This window comes from Chiloscyllium plagiosum, chromosome 5 (assembly GCF_004010195.1).
Source record: "Chiloscyllium plagiosum isolate BGI_BamShark_2017 chromosome 5, ASM401019v2, whole genome shotgun sequence".
In the NCBI taxonomy this organism is placed as follows: domain Eukaryota; kingdom Metazoa; phylum Chordata; class Chondrichthyes; order Orectolobiformes; family Hemiscylliidae; genus Chiloscyllium; species Chiloscyllium plagiosum.
In genome coordinates this window covers 49,454,760-49,477,482 of record NC_057714.1, presented here as the reverse complement: position 1 = coordinate 49,477,482, position 22,723 = coordinate 49,454,760, and the positions used below count along the sequence as shown (strand labels likewise).

At 39.0% G+C, this 22,723-nt stretch overlaps 1 protein-coding gene across 5 annotated transcripts in view; it reads right to left on the bottom strand.

Moving 5' to 3' along the window:
- The window catches only part of ino80c (INO80 complex subunit C), a 67,450-nt gene that overhangs the window by 17,770 nt on the left and 26,957 nt on the right, over nucleotides 1-22,723 (bottom strand). For 2 of the 5 annotated variants that reach the window (XM_043690052.1, XM_043690051.1), the window contains exon 5: nucleotides 5,704-6,267. The exons of 1 other annotated variant lie outside the window; for it this stretch is intronic. In XM_043690052.1, the coding sequence (XP_043545987.1) occupies nucleotides 6,136-6,267 (132 nt within the window). In that variant the 3' untranslated portion in view covers nucleotides 5,704-6,135. Of the gene's footprint in view, nucleotides 1-5,703; nucleotides 6,268-9,029; nucleotides 9,063-16,301; nucleotides 19,560-22,723 lie in introns of those variants that run through there. 2 more of the 5 variants (XM_043690055.1, XM_043690053.1) reach the window with 2 other exon arrangements.

Below are 22,723 nucleotides of genomic sequence, written 5' to 3'. Positions count from 1 at the left end.
CCTTGTTCCTCCACAGGTATGCTATTTGAGTTGGCATGAAGCCAACCATTTTATTCGCCCAAAGAAATGATTCTTTCTACCATTACAAATACCTGAATAATTTATTGCAAAACAGCTAGGCAAAACTCCAGGTCAGTTTTCACTTGAAAGGTGCTGTTGGTGAGTTGCTGCAATGCATCTCATGTATGGTACACATTGCTACTACTGGAAGTGAATGTTGAAGGTGGTGAATAAGTTGTCAATCAAATGGGCTGCTTAGTCCCAGGTAATGTAGAACTTCTTGAGTGTTGCTAGAGCTGCATCCAGATAAGTCTCCATTGTTTCCATTCTTTGCATGCTTGTCATTTTTTCTCTTATTTTGACTTTCAGATACGTTTTTTATCTTTTATTTCTTCCTTTGCCCAGTCAGCATTCTCTTCGGCCCAGTCAACTCTTTTGTCGTTCAATTGGTCCTGTCTTCCACGCCATCACAGACTTTTATATCCAATCTCACCCATATCCTGATCAAAACCAATTACATCTCTGTCTCCTTGCAATTTTGATGAAATATCATCAATGTGAGACTGTAGTTCTGTTTTGATCTCCGTAAATGCTGTCTGCCCCCTGTGTACTTCCAGCATTTTCTGTTTTATTTCAGATTTTCAATTTCCATAATATTTTGCTTTTTGACATATCAAATGAGTTTTCATATGTTTGGTTATTTCTGTTAATGGAACAGCAAAGGTTTAAAATACAAACAAAATGCGTACCTTTAAATAGATTGGTGTAGGATTAAAATGCTGGAAGATATTCTGCTAATACTGGTGGAGAGTGGTTTTGATTAACTTGGCATAATAGCATTTGGAAGATCAAAGTCAAAGTCCCCAAAAACTGATAATAGAAAAATAAGCATGACTGCATTACAATATGGCACAAAAGAAAATGTTAAATTGGGTTAAAAAAAATTGTTTGTTTAGAGGATTTATATACTAAAAATATTCCATTTAGACTATTCAACTTCTTTCATAGGAAAACAGCTGTCTTTGTAGAATTGATTTTCTTTACATCCGAACAAAATTAACATTATTGTACCAAGCACCATGGCTAAATATTGTGTGCACTAAAGTTGGATGTGCTTTGTAGCAAGTTAGCTAGATCTAGCCAAGACTTAAATGCTTAGTTCAAATAGGTTGCATTTACAGGAGTGAGTTTACCATTATTGATAGAGCTGGCTGATAAGGAAACTAAAACAAAACTAACTAACGGTAAATCTAAAAGACCAACTAAATATTATAATGAATTTATGAATAAATGGATGTAGAGTAGATCAGAATATCAAAGTAAAACCAATACAAGTTGAGAATCTGTTTGCTGAAATGAATTTGGCCTTAAGCATTCTAATAGAGGTGGGGACTAGATTTTCATGTTGCCAAGAAGGCCACTATGACAAAAAACTAAACAAAAAAACTAGAAATCATTGTTGATGATAGAAGATGCATGTTCTAACACACATGGATGTTGTTTTTTTCTGTTCATTTGTGGGACAAGGATGTTGTAGCTGGCCATGCTTGTGCCTTATTGCCTTTGAGACGGTGATGGTGAGCTACCTTCTTGAACCACTGCAGTCCATGTGCTATAGATAGATCCATACTGCCCTTAGGGAGGGAATTCCAGAATTTCAATCCAGTGACAGTGAGGAAGGGTGATCATTTCCAAGTCAGCACGGTGAGTGGTTTGGAGGAGAAATTGCAGGTGGTGGTGTTCCTGTGTATCTGCTACCCTTGAGGAGAAAGTGAGGACTGCAGATGCTGGAGATCAGAGCTGAAAATGTGTTGTTGGAAAAGCGCAGCAGGTCAGGCAGCATCCAAGGAACAGGAGAATCGACGTTTCGGGCATAAACCCTTCTTCAGGAAATGCTACCCTTGTCCTTGTAGATTTAAAAACATGAACACTTAAAGGTGCAGTCAAAAGAGCTTAGGTGAATTTCTGGAGTGCATCTTGTATTTAATGCTGCTCCCAAGTGTCAGTGGGTATTTGTTTGTGGATGTGGTGCCAATCAAGCAGGCTGCTTTGTCCTGGATAGTGTCAAATATCATCAGTGTTGTTGGAGTGCACCCATCCAGGCAAGTGGGGTGTATTCAATCACACTCCTAACTTTTAAGCCTTATAGTTGATAGACAAGGTTTAGGGAGTCAGAAGGAGAGTTACTTACTGCAGTATTCCTAGTCTCTGACCAGCTCTTGTAGCCACTATGTTTATATGGTGAGTCCAATTGAGTTTGTGGTAAATGGTAGCCCCCAGAATGTTGATAGTGGGAGATTCAGTGATGGTGACACCATTTAATGTCAAGGGGTCGTGATTAGATTGTCTGTTATTGGGGATGGTCATTTGTGTGGTGCAAATGTTACTTGCTACTAGTTAGCCCAAGCCCAGATCTTGTGCATTTGAACATGGACTGCTTCAGTATCTAGGGAGTTGCAAATGGTGCTGAACATTGTGTAATCATCAGCAAACATTCCCACTTCTGATGGAGACAAGTACATTGATGAAGCAGCTGTGGATCTGAGATGACTGATCTCCTGCAATCTTAGGTGCTAACTATGACTCCTAAAAGCCGAGAGTTTGCACTTGATACCCACTGATTCCAGTTTTACCAGGGCTTCTTGTCGCCATACTTGGTAAAATGTGGTCTTGATGTCAAGGCCTATAACTTTCACCTCATCTCTGAAGTTCAGCTCATGTCCATGTTTGAACCAAGGCTGTAACGAGGTCAGGAGGCAAGTGACCTTGGCGGAGCCCAAACTGGGTATCACTGAGCAGGTTATTGCTGAGCAGGTGCTGCTTGAAAGCACTTTTGGAGACATGTTCCATCACCTTACTGATAGGCTGATGGGGCAATAATTGATCAGGTGAGATTTGTCCTGCTTTTTGTGCATAGGACATACCTGGGCAACTTTCTATATTTTTGGGTAGGTGCCAGTATTGTAACTGTACTGGAAGAGCTTGGTTAGGGGAGCTGCCGGTTCTGGAGCAGAAGTCTTCAGTACTTTTGCTGGTAAGTTGACAGGGCCCATAACCTTTTCTCAAAAAATGTGGAGTGAATCAATGAAAATTTTGAAGTGGCTGAAGACTGGTATCAATAAGCTGGGGACCACTAGAGAAAGCGGAATTAGATCATCTAACTTGGAACTCCTGGCTCAAGATTCCTGTCTACTTTAATGCAGGTTATTCCTTTTTTAAAGTGAATTAAAGTATCCATGGAAGCAGTAGATACAGAAAGTCTTCAGAATTATAATTTGTTGGCTACAGTGTAATTAGCCATATGATTAATGAGGCATTTTGATAGAGGGAGTAGAATGAAGTGCAGAATGCAGCATAATTCCTGAATTAGTGAAATCTATCATTATTTCATGTGGAATTAACTAAGTTTAATGACTTGCAGTATAACTAACATTCTTGTGAATTATTGCATTTGTTCGAATATATTATTCTCCAAGAAATCATAGTTCACAGCTTTTTCCAGACACAGTTTCTGGAAGAGTTTTGTCAAATGAGATTCAATGCATCTTCTCCCTGACATGGTTCAAAGAAATCTCTCACGTAGATCTTCAGTTTTATCCCCTCACTAACTATGCAACTGAGTGCGTTACATCTTTTTCTGCGGAATCAGCGCTCACCATTGCCAGACCATTCACCACTGATGCTGCCGAGACCATGTTTAAAGCAGAGGTAAAGATGACTTCAGATTCTGCAAGCAAGATATACAGCTAACACTGTGCGACAAATAGCATAGAAAGACTCTATGACATGGGAGCAGAAGTTGGCCAAATGGCCCAGTAAGTCTGCTTTGTCCTTCAATGAGATTCCTAACTCCACTTTTCCACCATTTTCCCCATAAACTTTGATTCCCTTATTGATTTAAATATATTCAAGGCTAAGACTTTTAATGATCCAGTCTCAACAAACATCTGCGATACAAAATCCCACAGGAAACAAAGTTTGTACTTTGTGGACAAGGTCCACTTGTGGCAAGGAAGGCGGTCTTTTTTCTTCTGTATCTTACAATCTTATACTTCACAATCACCTGATGAAGGAGCAGCGCTCTGAAAGCTAGTGCTTGCAATTAAACCTGTTGGACTATAACCTGTTGTTGTGTGATTTTTAACTTTGTACACCCCAATCCAACATCAGCACCTCCAAATCATTTTTTCTTGTAGATCACTACAGGAGGCCATGCCACTAGCTCAATCCAACCTGGAATTGTAGCCTGCATTAACACTGTGTCCTGAATCAGACAATGAAAACATACTGACATGCAGAATTTAAAAATAAATCTAATTGATCACTTGCCTTTGGCTTCATGTTATACTGCACCCGTCACACATACAGATATAGTAGCAAGCCTCTTCTGTTTGCTGCTGACACATGGAACTTGTTTTTTTCCTTTGTAAATCTAAAACATACACATTTACAAATGAAATAACAAGCTCTTAATAGGTTTTGTCGCAACTGATGAGAATATGATGAGATGAATATGCTATGGAGTTTCATTACAATGAGTTTGCACAGAAAATTCCCATTACAGATGCTGGTAGTTTACCAACTATGTGCTAATATGCTGCCCACTTGTAAAATGGGAAAGCTACTTTACAAAGAGGAGAATCTGTTCGCGTCCTAATCAAGCTGATGGATACCTTTAAATGATTCGGTTCCATTTCCATCAATGGTAAATAAGTTTGGGAGAAAGAAGGTGGCTAACGATGTCTATAAAGAATTTATTGTAACTTCCAACAATTTGCATCTACCCTGGACTATCTTCATGAAAAATATGATACAGGGTTTAGAGCATTTCTGCTAAAAAAAAGTTACTTTCTTTTAATAAGATTAGCAATGGTTTCAAAAATCGTACAGGTTTTGTAATTTGTGTTATACATGCATCACTCTCTATAATCCTATACCAAATAACACACCAAAAACATATTATAGCTGAAACTGGAAACTTGAAAACAAAAACCTAGAAAATGCTGACAATCCTCACTATCTCAGATAGTATCTATGGAGATAAGCAGTCAACGTTTCAGATTGCTCCCTCCAAAATCAACTTGAAAAATTAGCCCTTTCCACGAATGCCTAACTGGATTCGGAACTTGTGCAACATCAACTTATTTTTTACTCCTTTTGTCTCCCTGCAAATCACTTTGCTCTAATTTCACTAATTACAAATGCATTAACCTTTTCAAATATACACTGCATTCATTATATATGACAGATAATTTCCCACATCTGTCAAAACTATAACTAAAAGATTAGTTGAGAAGGCAAGTCAAGCAACCTAATCTTCAAAATTGTTAAATTTGTCTTGACAGTCTTCAAAAACATAGTTTGCATAAAAACTAATTTAACTGATTCTACTGCAAAACTAATACAGTTCTTAAATGCTATATCAATACTTTGTGCTAATGATTATCACAATTCTATGGTGCAAAGATACCAAAAAAAAACTGATGTGTCAAAAATGTATGCATCTGTCTCAATGTGTCAATGTTTTGCTCACTAATTGCAGTTAATAGAAATATGTACTTTGAATGAGTAACATATAATTTCATTAAATATTATACCATTATATTTTGTGAAGTTGAATCACTAAATGTATTTATTTACTCCAGTGCCTGGTTAAGTCCGTGAGTTAGTTAATGAATAAAAACTGACTAAGACCAAGAAAAATATTTTCCAAAATTAATATTTATTTTAAATCGAAAAATGTTGTGAACTTCATCATATTTCTATTTTATCCTTGCTTGGTTAGCCCTAATGGCATTAAACATTTTTTAATAACCAGCATCCTTTGAAAAAAAACAAGAGTAGTTTCACAATATATTAACTGTACATGTAACATTTTCTGTACATCCTGAAGTTTCAACAGGGGAGCTTTTGTAGTTTTATGGTATTTTACATTTCCTATTTACAATTTACTTAAAATCTCTGTTGCCAAAACTCCAGTTGCTAGAATTTCTTTTGTTGAGATGTACAGGAACTTCCAAATGTCATAAGTCACCATGTGTTCCTTCGCCCAACAGAAAATTTGTTTTCACATACTTCAGACAGACGATTGTGTCCTATTGTTTTCATATACTTCAGAGATGACTGTGTCCTATTTCATGGTACTATGCTTGTTGCTTTCCTTAAAGCCAAATAACCAGTCACAATATCTGAAGGAAGCATACGAATGTAGGAGAACTCCTCTGTGCTGCTAAATCGTAGTTTACTTTGTGGGTCTGTATAATTAGCCTGTAAAGAAAAACATGTTTAATAATAAAAATACAAAATACTAAAGGATAAATTTTGATGTAGAGTACTTCTGGATAAATGAGCCACATAATGAGAATGCAACAAAATTAGCAGACCAATGGATTAGTGACTCATTTTAATATGGAAATCTATGTGGTCACATTTTGGGATTTTTCATCAGATTATTTAGTCTTCCTATAGTTCAACACTGAATGTGATGGGACCTGTCCCAAGTCTCAATACACTAACTATAAAGTAATTATCTACTAAGTTTAAGTTTCCAGGAGGAAATTGGTGCTTAAAACCCTGAGAAAATCTCCAAACCCGAGATGGAGACTTCAGAAAGTTCTGAGAAATATCAGAAAACGTTAGAGGGATTAAACCTTCCTCCAGTCACTCACATTGATGCTCCTCTCCCCCAATGTGCTACACTATCCCACTATCCCCTTACCTAAACAGGCTAAGATCCTACTTTCTTAGCCCCCTGTCCACCATCACACCCCCCCCGCCGCCCCACCTCTGTGCCACCATACACACTCAGTAGCTTGTCAGAGGCTTTCGGACCTTTGAACTACATATATGCTACAAATGATAAAATGTACGTAAAAACCATGCAATAGATAAATTATGCTCACTCGTGGCAGGTGCCACTGGTTGGCCAGCAAATATTACCGATCCAAGTTGCCACTCAAAAGGTGATGGTGAGTTACCTTCTTCAACCAGTGTAGTCCAACGGCTGATGGTTGACCTACAATGCCGTTAGGGAGGTAATTCCAGGATTTTCACCCAGCAACAGTGAAGGAATAGTGATATATTTCTGTCAGGATAGAACTGGCTTGGAAGGAAACTGGCAGGTGATGGTGTTCTCATTTATCTGCTGCACTTGTCCTTCTAGATGGATGTGATCATGGGTTTGGAAGGTAATATCTAAGAATCTTTGGTGAATTTCTGCAGTGCATCTTGTAGATAGTATACACTGCTGCTACTGAGCGTTGGTGGTGGAGAAAACAGGACTTATGGATGTGATACGCAAATGGACTGCTTTTTCCTGGATGTTGTCAAGCTTGTTGAATGTTGGTGGAGCTGCACCCATTCAAGCAAGTGATGAATATTCCATCACATTCCTGACCTGTGCCTTGTAGATGGTGGATAAGCTTTGGGATCATGAAGGCGAGTTACTTGCCACAGTATTCCTAGCCTCTGACCTGCTCTTGTAGCTTATACAGTACGTCCAGTTGAGTTTCTGGTCAATGGTAACCCCCAGGATGTTGGTAATGGGAGATTCTATGATGGTAACTCCTTTGAATGCCAAGGGACTGTGGTTAAATTGTCCCTTACTGGAGATGGTCAACCCAAGCCTGGATATTGTCCACGAGGAGAAAGTGAGGTCTGCAGACGCTGGAGATCAAAGCTGAAACTTTATTGCTGGAACAGCACAGCAGGTCAGGCAGCATCTAGGGAACAAGGGCATGTGCCCGAAACGTCGAATCTTCTGTTCCCTAGATGCTGCCTGACCTGCTGTGCTGTTCCAGCAATAAAGTTTCAGCTTGGATATTGTCCACGTCTTACTGCATTTAAACTTGAATTGTCTTAGTATCTGAGAAGTTGTAAATGGTGCCCAACACTGGCAAACATCCCCACTCCTGACTTTTTGGTGGAGGGAACTAATTGATGAAGCAACTGAAGATAATGAGACGTAGGACACAACCCGGAGGATTTCCTGTTCAGATGACTGACACCCAATCACCATAACCATTTTCATCTGTGCCAGATCTGATTCTAACCAGATGACAGTTTACCCTGATACCCATCGATTCTCATTTTGCTAGGGCTCCTTGATGCCACACGTTAAATGCAGCCTTGATGTCAAGGGGAGGGTCATTTTCACTTCATCCGTGGAATTCAGCTGTTTTGTCTATTTTTGAACCAAGGCTGTAATGAAGTCAGGAGCTGACTGGCTCTTGTGGAATCCAAACTAAGCATCACTGAGCAGGTTATTGCTGAATAGGTGTTGCTTAATGATAATATTAATGAACCTTTCATCATTTTACTGATGATCAAGAGTAGACTGATGAAGCAGTAATCATTCAGGTTAGATTTGTCTTGATGTGTGTGTCCAGGACATAACCTGGACAACTTTCCATATTGTTGGGTTGTGGATAGATGTTAGTATTGTAGCTGTACTGGACTAGCTTGGCTACAATGTGGCAAGTTCTAGAGCACAACTCTTCAGTACTATTGGTAGAATGCCCAAAGACTTTGCATGTCCACTGCCTCCAACAATTTCTCGGTATCATGTGGAGTGAATAAAATTGACTGGAATACGGTGATGCTAGGACCACTGAGGGAGACGAAAATAAAAACCAAAAATGAAACACTGACAAAAGCTGAAAGCCAATTATGTGAACTAGCTCACCAAATTAGTTCATATTTTTAATAATAGTAGACTGAGTTGAAAAAAAGCTGCGAAGCAAAGTTGTTCAAGGTTATAGGTGGTTTTCAATTAAAAATTCCAAAATATGATGTCATATGATTAATCAAGATGCTCAGTCAATCAAATCAATTATACTTTAAAAGCCTTATAGTGTGATGACAGAGAATAAACCTATTTGCAAAACTTGTATTTTTACAGTTTCATCTTGGGGCTTCTTGAGGCTTGGCACTAAGATGGTGATTCCTCTCCCCTTGCTGCAATCAGCTGTAGAATAACTTTAGTGGTCTTTAGCCTTTACTGGCAAGCTTCTTTACTTACCTAGCATTGTCTTTCACCTGTCTTCTCATCTCCTTTCTCTGTTCTGCAAAGTCATCAGTGGCAAATTTTAAGTTAAAATACACCATCTTGACTACTACCATACTCAACTGCAACCTTCAAGTAAACTTCACTCGCTCCCTCTCCTCTCATTATACTATATTCATGTTTTTGTTAAGTTTCTTCATTTGTTTTATATTTTAAATATTAATTCTTGACATGTGAACTGCTAGTAAGGCTGATATTTATTGCCTACCCGTCGCCCAAAGGTGATGCTGGACTTTATTTTCAATTTCATCAGAATGTCACAGGAGAATGAAGACTCAACCAAATCAATAATGATAGCAGATTTTCTTCCCTAAACGATCATTACTATGAGTTGGTTTTTAAAATAAACTTGCCAGCCTCGCAGTCACTTTTACTGACATAAGTTTTTTTTTAAATTCAACTTTAAAACAATGATGTTTGCAAAATTGTCTTTTTAGAAGCGGAAATAGTTTTCTGCATTATTACTTCACTAACATGACCACCACAGTACTAAGATAATCACTTCAATATTGTCGTTTTTAAGATTTTACTACTTTAAAGCCCTAATCTGCTTCAAATTTATCCACACTACTGAAGCTGCTTTGTTGCTAACTTTAGCATCAGTCACAAAAATGTACAGGCAGTAGGGCAGCTCCAGGCTGTCAACGAGACTCAAAAAGAGACAAGTTACAGGCACAATCTTAGACCAATGCCAGGCTTCTGACACTCAAATTTGACTTTATTAAATCATATTTTACAATGTAAACATTGGAGGTCAAGGACAATATAAAGTCAAAAACTAAGCTGTACCATATTGCAATGGCCAGTGGCAAGATGGAAGATTAGACAACCTTCAAACATAATAAAAAGAAAACTAGCACAAAATATCAAAAAGGATAGCAAACCTTCTATAGGTATATAAAAGGTGAGAGATTCACTAATATGAATGCAGGTCCTTATGAGAGTTAATAGTGGGGAATACTAAGGTGGTGGAGATGCTGAATCAATATTTTGCCTCAGATTTCACAGTGGAGGACATCAGTACCATTCTGTTGGAACAGGCAAGTCAGAGACAATAGATAACATAGAACTGAACAATCGACATCAATAGGGAAAAGGTACGAAGCAAACTATTAGGATTAATGACAGACAGGGCCCTCGGGCCTGATGACCTAGGATATTAAAGGAGTTGCAGCAGAGAAAGTAGATCTATTGGTTATAATATTCCAAAATTCCCTGGACTCAGGAAAGGTGGATTGGAAAATGGCTAATATTATGCCCTTATTCAAAAAGTGAGGGAGGCAAGATGTGGGAAATTACAGACCAGTTAGTTTAACATCTGCTGTTGGGGAAGTGCGAGAGTCAATTATCAAGGAAGCAAAATCAGGGCAGTTGGAAAGTCAAAATGCTATCCATCAGAGTCAGCATAGTTTTATGAAAGACAAATCATGTTTGACTAATTTTTGCTAGATTTCTTCGAAGAAGTAACAAACAATGTGGATAATGGGGATTGTAGTTGAACGGGAGGACTACAGACGCTGGAGATCAGAGTCAAGATTAGAGTGGTGCTGGAAAAGCACAGCAGGTCAGGCAGCATCCGAGGAGCAGGAATGCTGCCTGACCTGCTGTGCTTTTCCAGCACCACTCTAATAATGGGGATGGGGACAATGCTGCTCCTTTAACAAGATTGTATTTTCCTCTTTTTTTATTTCAGAGAAGATGCAAAAGACACAGACGTCAAAAAGTCTAGGGCCAGTTTGATTATAGATAATAGATACTGTCTCAGACAACAGGCTTTCAAGTTTTAAAAAAACACTTGTACAATGAAAGGGGAGTGGCCAGTTCTCCCAGCTCAGCTTTTCTCTGGTTTGGTTTGGTTTTAGCACAGTAGAGTTTTGAAGCTGCTGGATGCAAGGAAGCAGGTCCATGCTGGTATTCTTTCTGATACCTTTCCTCTAAGATCCTGTGTTTGGCACAAAAGGAAAATCAACGGGAGTTTATGGGGATTGTTGAAAGTATTTGGAATAGCATCATTAAATTGGGATAATCTGTTCAGTTTTCGGATAGGTTAAGTTATTCGGAATTCTGTTCTCTTTTGTTTATGTTTCATTCTGTAATCTTGCAAATAAATTCTCTTTTGTTTAAAAGTGAGGGGCTTTGATCAGCTGCATCTCTCCTGCTTAAAACAATTGGCAAAGTTAGGGTCTAAGCTACTTTCTTGAAATGTTTAGAGGGAGTCTGGCATGGATTATAACAGGATGCTGTAGATTTAATTTATCTGAACATCCGGAAGGCGTTCGAGAAGGTGCCGCACAAAAGGTTAAGTACAAGGTTGGATCATATGGGATTAGAGGTAATTCATTAACCTGGATAGATGACTGGCTGATGGATAAAAGACAGAAAGTCGGGATAAATGGGATTTTTTTTTTCTCGATGGCGAGAAGTAACTAGTGGAGTGCCACAGAGTTTGGTCCTTGTACCCCAGCTATTTACAATCTATGTTAATGACTTGGATACAGGGATAGAAGACTGTAAAGCTAAATTTGCAGATGACAGAAAAATTGGTGAGCCGGCAAATTGCAATGAGGAAATCAGGACCTTACAAGTAGATATAGATAGGTTAGGAGAGTGGGCCAAAATGTGGCAGATGGAGTTTAACGTGGATAAGTGCGAGGTCATGTATTTAGGTCGAAGAAATGGGAAGGTGACTTATTATCTTAATGGGGAGAGTCTTCAGGTTGCTCCAGTGCAGAGGAATCTAGATGTACTTGTTCATGAGTCACAGAAAACTAGCATGTAGGTATAGCAGACAATAAAGAAAGTGAATGGAATGTTGGTTTTTATATCTAAAGGCATAGAATATAAAGGTAAGGAAGTGCTGTTGCAACTATACAGTGTTGGTGAGACCGCCCTTGGAGTATTGTGCAGAGTTTTGGTGCCCATATTTGGGGAAAGATGTAGTAGTATTAGAGGCAGTTCAAAGGAGGTTCACTGAATTGATCAGAAGGATGAGAGATTTGTCATATGCAGAGAGATTGAACAGTTTAGGTCTATAGTCTCTGAAATTTAGAAGAATGAGGGGAGATCAAATTGAGGTATTCGAGATGATAAAAGATGTGGATAAAATAGACATGGAGTGGATGCTTCCTCTTGTGGGACATTCTAGGACAAGAGGTCATCGTCCTAAGATAATGGGTAGCAAATTTAAAACTGTTGAGAAGCAACTAATTTTCCCAAAGGGTCATGAATCTGTGAAATTCGCTACCCCAAAATGTGGGTGATGCCACGACAGTGAGTAAATGTAAGGAGTTAGACAGAATTTTAATTGGTAATGGGTTGAAGGGATATGGAGAGAAGGCAAAAAAAAATGGGGTTGAGGAGCATTAGGTCAAATGTCAGAGCAGACTCAGTGGGCTGCATAGCCTAATTCTACTCCTATATCTTATGAACATAACTCATTTTCAAGTTTTGTTTCTGTTCTATTTTTGATTTTTAACATATTGTATTTTAACTGCTGCATGGTATTTGCATACATGCTGCATATGATAAAATTTATAATTTGTGCTCCCATGCACACTTCATATATGGGGCTGTAATTTGGGAAGCAATTGTGAAAGTCAACAACCCAAATCGCCATTGTTTAGCTGTCCAGGACACATTAGTCCCATTTTGCTGCAGCCTTGAAAGCCCATCTGTTATGGAATTATTCTGTCAGCTTCTCATCGTTGAAGAATATGCTGATCTTGTGAGCAGAGCTCCCAATTTATGACCTTAAAAATTACCTATACATTTAATTTCAGAATCAGTGAAATACAGAGAGAAGAATGTGTACTAATATAAATGCCTTTGTCACTCACCGAACATTTCAAACTATTTTACAACCAATGAAGTATGCTTTGAAAAAGAGTCATGGTTGAAGCACAGAAACTAATTTTCATGTGGCAAGCTTCCACAAACAGCAGTGTAATACTGATTGAAATTCTTGATGTTATTTGAGGGGTAAATATTGGCCAGTAGACTGGGTCATAAGTCATAAAGCACAGAATCAGACCCTTTGGTCCAACCAGTCCATGCTGAGCATAATCCCAAACTAAACTAGCCTCAACTATCTGCTGCTGGCCCATGTCCCATGTCCCTCCAAACCTTTCCTATTTATGTATTTATCTAAATGTCTTTTAAACATTGTACTGCACCCACATCCACCACTTCCTCAGGAAGTTCATTCCACACATGAACCACCCTCTAAAAATAAATTGCCCCTCATGTCTTTTTAAAATTTCTCTCTTCTCACCTTAAAAATGTGCTCCCTAATCTTGAAATCACCCATCCTAGGGAAAAGACATCTACCGTTAACTCCCTGTACCTTTCATTATTTTATAAACTTCTATCACTTGCCACTCAACTTTCAATGCTCCAGTGAAAAATATCCCAGCCTATCCAGCCTTTGTTTATACTCAAACCTTCCGTATCTGGCAACATCCTGGTAAATCTCTTCTGAACCCTTCCAACAGGATAAATTGTCATCAATTTTTTTGTGCTGCTGAAGAAGTGGACGAGTTTTAACATTATATCAGAAAAATCCTCCTTTTTTCCCACCCTCCCTAATCTTACTGAAACACCTGTAACCAGGAACATTATATCAGAAAAACAAAGTTCAAAGGACTGCATAAAAGGGAGACTTTTGGTTCAAGCAGATCAAGTCTGCATAAGCTTTGCCAAAGAGTAAATTGTTATGAACTAGAAATGCTAACTTTCCTCCCCTGCTGATTTTCTATTTTTCTCTGCTACACGTCTTGCCTCCTGCGTTCTCAAGGCCTCAAGTGTTATCCAGAAATGGGTTACACTTCAAATCAATTCAAATAGCTAACCTATAATGAGCACGAGCGGAGTACTTCATCTTAAATGATGGGAAGTTGGCATCAAATCCAATTGTTTCCTCACTTACATTCACTTTCCAGCATTACTAGGTACTCATCAGAAGTGAGAACCTTGGATGATTTGACCTACATTAATCCATGAGCAGTGGAGGCAGATTATCAGCTTGTGTTTTTCAGACGGAGACTGGTTAACTGAGGGCCAAGTGTAGTTTACTAACAGTCCTTTCCAAAATCTAGAATCTAAAACCTATACAAGAAACATCATGTACAAGATAAACATGACTTAATATTACTTATTTCAGGTGTAATAGCAAATCACCAGATTTACCATAGTGTTATCTTGTTGTTTAAATTCAAGTGATGAAGCTTTACAATAACTGCAACCTCCTGTCATGGGACTAGAGTAAGCAGCTCCTGTGGAAGAGCTGATAGACGGCACAATTTACCAAAAACACTCCTCCTGTACTAAGATTTCTAGAAAACAAATGGCCCTAACGCAAACAAACATACATATTTCACAAAGGTGCTTGAACTCTTTAAAGTCTCAAATTCCCTTTCCTCATGAGCAGTATTCATCATCTAGGCAAGTAATCATACGGATTACACGCATTTAACAAGAGCTATCCAAATGTCAAGAGATTTGTCAACTTGCAAGTTGAGCGCTGTAGCACAAACCAGATCTTAGAAAATTCTGTGGTTTAATTATTGCCTATAGCAACCAATCAGTAAGAATCCTGGCCAATTTAACTGTTGAAGTGTAACATTTCCTTCTAGAGGGAAGAAACAGTGGCATTTTTTTTTTTAGATTAGATTAGATTAGATTAGATTACTTACAGTGTGGAAACAGGCCCTTCGGCCCAACAGGTCCACACCGACCCGCCGAAGCGCAACCCACCCATACCCCTACATTTACCCCTTTTAACCTAACACTACGGGCAATTTATCATGGCCAATTTTTTATAATCAGTTTGTCTGTAAACTCCTTGTAATCTACATATCCAAAACTATTTAAATATGTATTATCAGGTTGTCAGTAAACAAAAGTCAGGGTGGGATGGGGGAAGGATGCAACTGGAGTGGATGAGCTAGCGTCATAATGCAATAAAAGACATTCTTCTAAACTGCTGACATTTGTACAAAAAGAACACTTGCCAGCAGCAGCTTGTATGCAATGTTTTTCATAGAATGAAAATTGAAATTATAAGCTTAGTTGTGTACAGAAATTACAGTTTGCCAGTGTGTAGCCAGCAGACCACAGACAGAGCCATGCCCATCTATAAGCTTCTACATTAGCCAGCTGGAATCAGTTGACAACGTTAATGCAAATTTAGCAGGGCTCAACTTGGTACCTTGCTGGTATGTCTGGAAAAGATTATTGTACAAGAATTATACTTGGCCAATTATGATTTTCAATTCTCCGTATGAGGAATTATATAACCGCATGCAGTTTTTTTCTTTTACAGATCTGTGAAAGACAAGGTGTGACCATAGGAATAAGTCCAATTGCATGGCAAGTTGTATATAGCCTATTATGTGTTTCCTTTCCTGGGTCAGCTGGCATAGTAACCAGCTGTATCTTGGCTCTTTCCTTGATTATGAGGATTATAGTTTTGCTAGCAGCTGTTTGTGAAGACGAATGGAGTGCTGCAAGAATCAACTTCATTTCCCACTTTTGTTCCACATGATATTCACCTAACAAAAAATCTTTCTCATCTTAAAAGTTCTGATTGACCACAGGGTTTAGGGAGAGCATGCTTCAAATTTCTGCTCCTCATTGTATGAAAAAGTGTATTTTTTCATTTCACCCCGAATTGGCCCAATCCAACTATAAGCTTCTACACCCTGCTCTCAATTTCCTCACTTTAATTAATGTTTTGCCTGTTAGCTCTCTGATCATATCCCAACATTACTAAACACTTTAATCTAATCAATATTCTACATCCAGAAGAATATAAAAGACATGCAGTTGTTGTGGGTATGTTCACTGAGCTGAGAAGTTGGGTTTGCAGATGTTTCATCCCTTTTCTAGGTGACATCCTCAGTGCTGTCGAGCCTCCTGTGAAATGCTGTTGCACTGTGTTGGTTGGAATTTTTGGTTTTGTTCCAGTTGCTTCCGATTGCCGGTTCAGTTGTTTGTTGCAAAGGTTGGTAGATTGGGTCTAGGTCAATGTGTTTATTGATGGTGTCCATGGATGAGTGCCATGCTTCTAGAAATTCTCTGACTGTCCTCTGTTTAGCTTGTCCTATTATTGTTGTGTTGGTCCACTCCATCAATAAACACATTGATTTAGACCCAATATACCAACCACAGCAAAGAACAACCAGAACTGGCAACCGGAAGCAGAAAATCAAATAAATTCCAACCAATACACATTCACAGAAGGATCCAAAGCACTTAGGATGTCATCTAGACAGGGGACGGAACATCTGCAAACCAACTTCTCAGCTCAGCGAACATACCCACAGCAACTCCAATCAGCACCTGAGGTTTAAATCTTTACACAAACCTTGAATATAAAGACATGCCCACAATTTAACCCCCTACACCTTAATATTATTCAAGTGAATTTGTGGCACAGCCCACAACATATTCTTCGAGAACTATGGTGCACAAAGCTGAATGCAGTACTCCACAAGGGCTCTTACCAATGCTTTATGTAACTGCAGCACAACTTCCTGCTCTTCGCATTCCAATCTCTTGAGATAAAAGTCAGCATTCCACGAACTTTTTTAATTGCTTTTTTGTAGCTTTCTACTAACTTTTAATAACTTGAGTTGCTAAACCTCCACCTGCAATGGCTTCTGTTAGCTCTGGGATCCCCAAGGATTTATCCTTGGCCCTTTACTAATTAACCACTACCTGCAGTACTGTGGAGACATCATGAATTAAAAAAAGGACAAAAAAAACTGCAGATGCTGCAAATATGAAACGTAACCATATGAATACTGGAAATAATCAGATCAGACAACTTATCTTGAAAGAGAAACACAGCCAGTCTTTCAAGTCTGTGATCTTTCATCAAAACTAGAAATGTTGGGATTTAATTGGTTTGCAGCACTGGAAATAGGGAATGGTGAAGAAGAAGAAGAAGAAGAAAGATCCTTAAATAACAAAAGGAATACGGACTCAAAGCAAAAGGAGATAGAAAGACAAGTAAAGAAACAAAATATGGGCCTAGAGACCATGTACATGAGAATAGTAGAAGCAGCACTAGTAGATGCCCTCTAGAAGAGACTGAACCAGAACTTTTGACCCGAAGGTATCAAGGACAGATGTTGGCCTAGTGGTAGTGTCAATGGATTACTAATGCAGAGGCGCAGGCAAACACTGTGTCTACCTGCTCAACTCCATGTTAGATGTCCAGAATTTTTGGAACATGCCTCACCAAAAAATGATTTGTGGCTTATTGAATCTACATCCAACCTCAATGGAATTACAAGGACAAAGAGATCTCAATGGGAGTGAAGGGGGGAATTAAAATGACAGGCAATGGGACTGAAAGTGTTCCTCGAAGTGGTCACTTAACCTGCACCAGTTCTGCATAGTGTAGGGAAAATCATATTGTGAATGGCAAGTACAGTGTACTGAATTGAGAAATTTCATCTGGAAGGCTTGGGACCCTGGCAGGAAGGAGATAAAAAAGTAAGTATTGTATTTCACAAGCTGACATAAGGTTCAGTGGAAGGGGAGAGATTGTTGAGCACAACCAACAAGACAACTTCAGAATGGTTCCTCAGAAAGCTGAAACAAATGGAAGGAAAACATGGTGACAGCGGGTGGTTCATTGAATGTGGAAGCTGATGGCATGGAAGCTGAGAACAACAGTAAACTTACAACAATTATGGTTCTGCTGGGTGGGGGAGGAAAGTGGAGAGACCAAATATGAACAGGGTCCTATCAAACACAATGGAGGGAAACCCTTGGTTGATACACCATTGGAAATTGCATCAGCTGACAACACGCAGCTCCAGCTCATCACCACCTTTCTCCCTCTATCCATTAATGTGTTTAATTTTTTAATATCCAGTGAGCAAAAGGGAAAACCATCGTCTCTAATTCCTGCCACAAATTTCCAATTCAGATTGCTTGCATAAAACTATTCTGTTCCAAAGTTCTGGTTTTAAGATCTGTAAACCCTCTCTCTTGCCTCCTTTAATCTGAAAACTTAACTCCATTTCTAAGATTCTGCAAATTGCCCCAGTACTTCCTTATAGGTCTTGGTGCAGTATGGATGTGAAGATTACTTTGGGAAACCATCTTGTAAAAGAAATTGCATAGATAAACACTGCTGCTGTTGCTACCATTTTCTTTCACCTTTTAGAAAATGCTCAAATTTATCTTTATTGGGTTCATATATCTTGACTCTATCTTCTCCATCCCAACCAATTTCCAAACTAATTCAAAAGACACCTCCAATTCAATGTGCTCTAATTTCTGCCATTAACCTCTTGGACGGAACATCATTTCATGTTTTTAAGAAGTCCAATAGATAATATCCATAAGACACATGCTTATCTACCACAATTGTATCAAAATATAATAATGTACAGATTGAACCATGTTTGTTCGCTCTGATCAAGTCATATATTGCAGGGAGTCACTAAAATTTCATACCACGCACTGCACTAATTTGAATGGGGTATGATTTTGTGTTTAATTCATTCGCAGGATATGGGCACCATTGGCCAGGCCAGCATTTAATGCCCCAACTCTAATTGCCCATAGGTCAGTTAAATGTCAATCACATTACCACGGGTCAGGAAGCATTTGTAGGCCAGATCAGGTAAAGATGGGAAAAAAAATTAACCTATTGATAGGGAGTGCAAAAATTAGCTTATGGGTAAAAGTAAAGTAAACAAAGAAGAATGTTGGAAGATCTCTCTTCTTTGGAAGAAAACATATAAGAACAGGCCCATCAGCCTACTATGTCACCTTTCTAAACTAAACTCATCTGCCTAAGTGGTCCAAACCCTCTATTTCCTGCTTGTTAATGTGTCTAACTGCTCCTTAAACGTTACTGCCGCCTTGCCAGTGATGCCCACATCCCATGAATGAACACACGAAAGATCCATCCATAGCTTACTCAGTAAGTCAAGATTCTATCACCTTCACTTGTTGAGTGTTCCTGGCACCTATCACCCTCTGTGTGAAAAATTTTTCTCCTCTCACTAAGTCTAGTCCTATAGTATTTAACATTTCCACCCTGGAAGAAAGACTCCAACAATCCACCCTATCATAATTTTATATACGTCTATCAGGTCACCTCTTAGCCTCTGATGCCCTAGCGAAAACAATCCAAGTTTATCCAACTTTTTACAACTAGTGTGCTCCAATCCAGATAACAACCTGATAATCTTCTTCTGTACCATCTCTAAGTGCTCCACATCCCTCCTATAATATGATGGCTAGAACTGCATATGAAAGTGCACAACTTCAAAAGATTGTATGATGTGCCTTATGTTCACTGTGATTGCCTGGAATCCATTTTTATTGTCTTCAAAGAATCGGTGAGGAACTTCCAGAATTCGTCTTCCTATGTTGGCCAGGGATTCTTCTCCCCACTCTGTGAAGGGATGGTTGTTGTTGGGTGGACTCATTTCCTCAAATAGCCATCTCATAGAAAGAGATCCAGTAGAAACTATTGGTCATAATCCAATTCACATTAATTTGAAAGAAAAATACTCTTAAGAGAATCCAACATTTAAACAAAACCAAATCTATCAGTGTGAGGGAGAACTGACCAAAGTTGAACAGATTAAAAATTATAACAGTAAATACATCATGGGAAACATTTAAAGAAACAATTCAACATATTCAACACAAATACATACCATTGGAAAACAAACTCAGAAAGAAGGTGGCGGCAATGATCTAGTGGTATTATCTCTGGACTGTTAATCTGGAGACTCAGATAATGTTCTGGGGAGCCAGGTTCAAAACCTGCCTCAACAGATGGTGGAATTTGAATTCAATTTATAAAAATCTGGAATTAAGAATCTAATGACGACTATGCCAAACATTGCCAATTGTCAGAAAAACCCATCTGGTTCACTAATATCCTTTAGGGAGGGAAACTGTCATCCTTACCTGGTCTGGCCTACATGTGACTCCAGACCCAAGCAATGTAGTTAATTCTTAAGTGCCCTCTGAGCAATTAGTGATGGGCACTAACTGCCGCCTCACCAGTGATGCCCACATCCCATGAATGAACACACGAAAGATCCATCCATAGCTTACTCAGTAAGTCATGGTTGGTATTGCATTAAGATAACACTGGAAAGAATAGTAGCAAGGCTGAAGATTTATAGTATTTTGGAAACTATAGAACCACCAAAATGTTGATGAAAAAAAAGTAGCCAACATTATAAAATCAAAGAGGATTGGTAAATTAAACACGGAATTCCGCAAGGATCTGTTTTGGGACCATTGCTGTTTGTCATTTTTATAAATGACCTCAAGGAGGGGCTAGGAGGTTGGGTGAGCAAGTTTGCGGATGATACGAAAGTCGGTGGAGTTGTTGACAGTGAGGAAGGATGTGACAGGTTACAGCGCGATATAGATAAGCTGCAGAATGGGCAGAAAGGTGGCAAATGGAGTTCAATGTAGTTAAGTGTGAGGTGATTCACTTTGGTATGAGTAACAAAAAGATGGGGTACTGGGCTAATGGTCGGATGCTTGGTAGTGTGGATGAGCAGAGGGATCTTGGTGTCCATGTACACAGATCTCTGAGAGTTGCCACCCAGGTAAATAGTGCGGTGCGGAAGGCATATGGCGTACTGGCTTTTATTGGTAGAGGAATTGAGTTCCGGAGTCCTGAGGTCATGTTGCAGTTGTATAAGACTCTGGTGCGGCCGCATCTGGAGTATTGTGTGCAGTTTTGGTTGCCATACTATAGGAAGGAGATGGAGGCACTGGAACGGGTGCAGAGAAGGTTTACCAGGATGTTGCTTGGTATGGTAGGAAGATTGTATGAGGAAAGGCTGAGGCACTTGGGCTGTTTTCATTGGAGAAAAGAAGGTTTAGGGGTGACTTGATAGAGGTGTATAAGATGATTAGGGGTTTAGATAGGGTTGACCATGAGAACCTTTTTCCACGTATGGAGTCAGCTATTACGAAGGAGCATAGCTTTAAATTAAGGGGTGGTAGGTATAGGACAGATGTTAGAGGTAGATTCTTTACTCAGCGAGTCGCGAGTATATGGAATGCCCTGCCAGTAGCAGTGGTGGACTCTCCCTCTTTATGGGCATTTAAACGGGCATTAGATAGGCATATGGAGGATAGTGGGCTAGTGTAGGTTAGGTGGGCTTGGATCGGCGCAACATCGAGGGCCAAAGGGCCTGTACTGTGCTGTATTTTTCTATGTCCTTGGAAGCAGAAACAGGAAAAATTATTACATGGCATGAGGACTTTATCCCTCATAACAATAATTGCTCGTCAATTAAATAACATTTCCTCAGCCTTAATATACCCATTGCCTCTCTCTGTGGAAGAAAATTCCAAAGATTAACAACCATTTGAGAAATGAAATTCTTCATTTCAGTCTTAAATGAGAGACCATTGTTTTTTAAAACTGTGTCCTCTAGTTCTAGGGCCCCAATGAAAAATATACAATCATTTGGTTCTTAAGTGAGACGATACCCAGAGAGGCCAGAGCAGTTTTTGTCTCCGTAAATAAGAAAGTTTATACCTAGAGACAGAACAGTGAAGGTTCACTAGATTGATCACTGAGGTGACAGGCTTATCCTGTAATGAGATGCTGAGTCAACTGAACCTATATTATTATAAATGTGGTACACATGTTTTATGTAATAGAGGATTCTGAAGCCAGTCTATAGGATAGACACAAGGTGGGGAATCTAGCACTTTACAGAATAATGGACTTATAATTTAAGAATTCAAATTTCTCCAAGGGGCAGGTAGGAAAATGGAGCTCAAGCTCAAGATCAACCATATCATACTCAATGGTGGAGCAGGCTTGACAAATCATGGTCTAGTCTTCTCTTTTATGTTGTGTTCACACTACTTCTCAGCCTTCTCTGTTCCAGTGAGAACAGACTCAATTTATACAATCTCATATTCTAATCCTACCCTCACTACAAGTTGGTTAATATCTGTACTCTTTCAGTAGATGTACTATTGTTTTAGTACAGCAGGGATCATAATACTACTGACCCTTTAGTGCATCCCAAGAGGACTTGCTTTACTCTCTGTCCTCAAACATTGTTACAAATATCATAATTGGTACCAATCAAGTTTCTCAGAGGTTGAATTCAATCAGGTTGAATTAAGGATGTATCCCTGACACACCTTCTGAAATGATGCCCCAGACATTTACATTAGTGTCTAAAAACTACACTATCCTTGTGTGTGTCAGGTAGGACTGTGGACAGTTTTCCCTTTGGTTTCAATTTTGTTTCGAGTCCTTGGTGTCATACTTGGTCAAATATCACGATAATGCTATGTTAAGCCACCATCACCTTTATTCTGGTATTCAGCTTGTGCCTATTTCTCTGGATCAAAACTGTGAATGAAAAGTAGGCCAGTGGCTCTGATGGAATCAGAACTAAATGTTGGTGACCAGGCTATTTGGAAATCAGATATTTCTTGATTACCTTGCCAATGTTTCTTTGCATCATATTAATGATATGAATGTGGAAGCTGAAAGGGTAGTAAATGCCTTAGATTAGTTGTATTTTGTGCAGGAAAGCACACTTGGATATCCTTCCACATAGACAGAAGGAACGTATATGCTGGAACACTAATTACTACAATAGCTGAAAATGTGTTGCTGGAAAAGCGCAG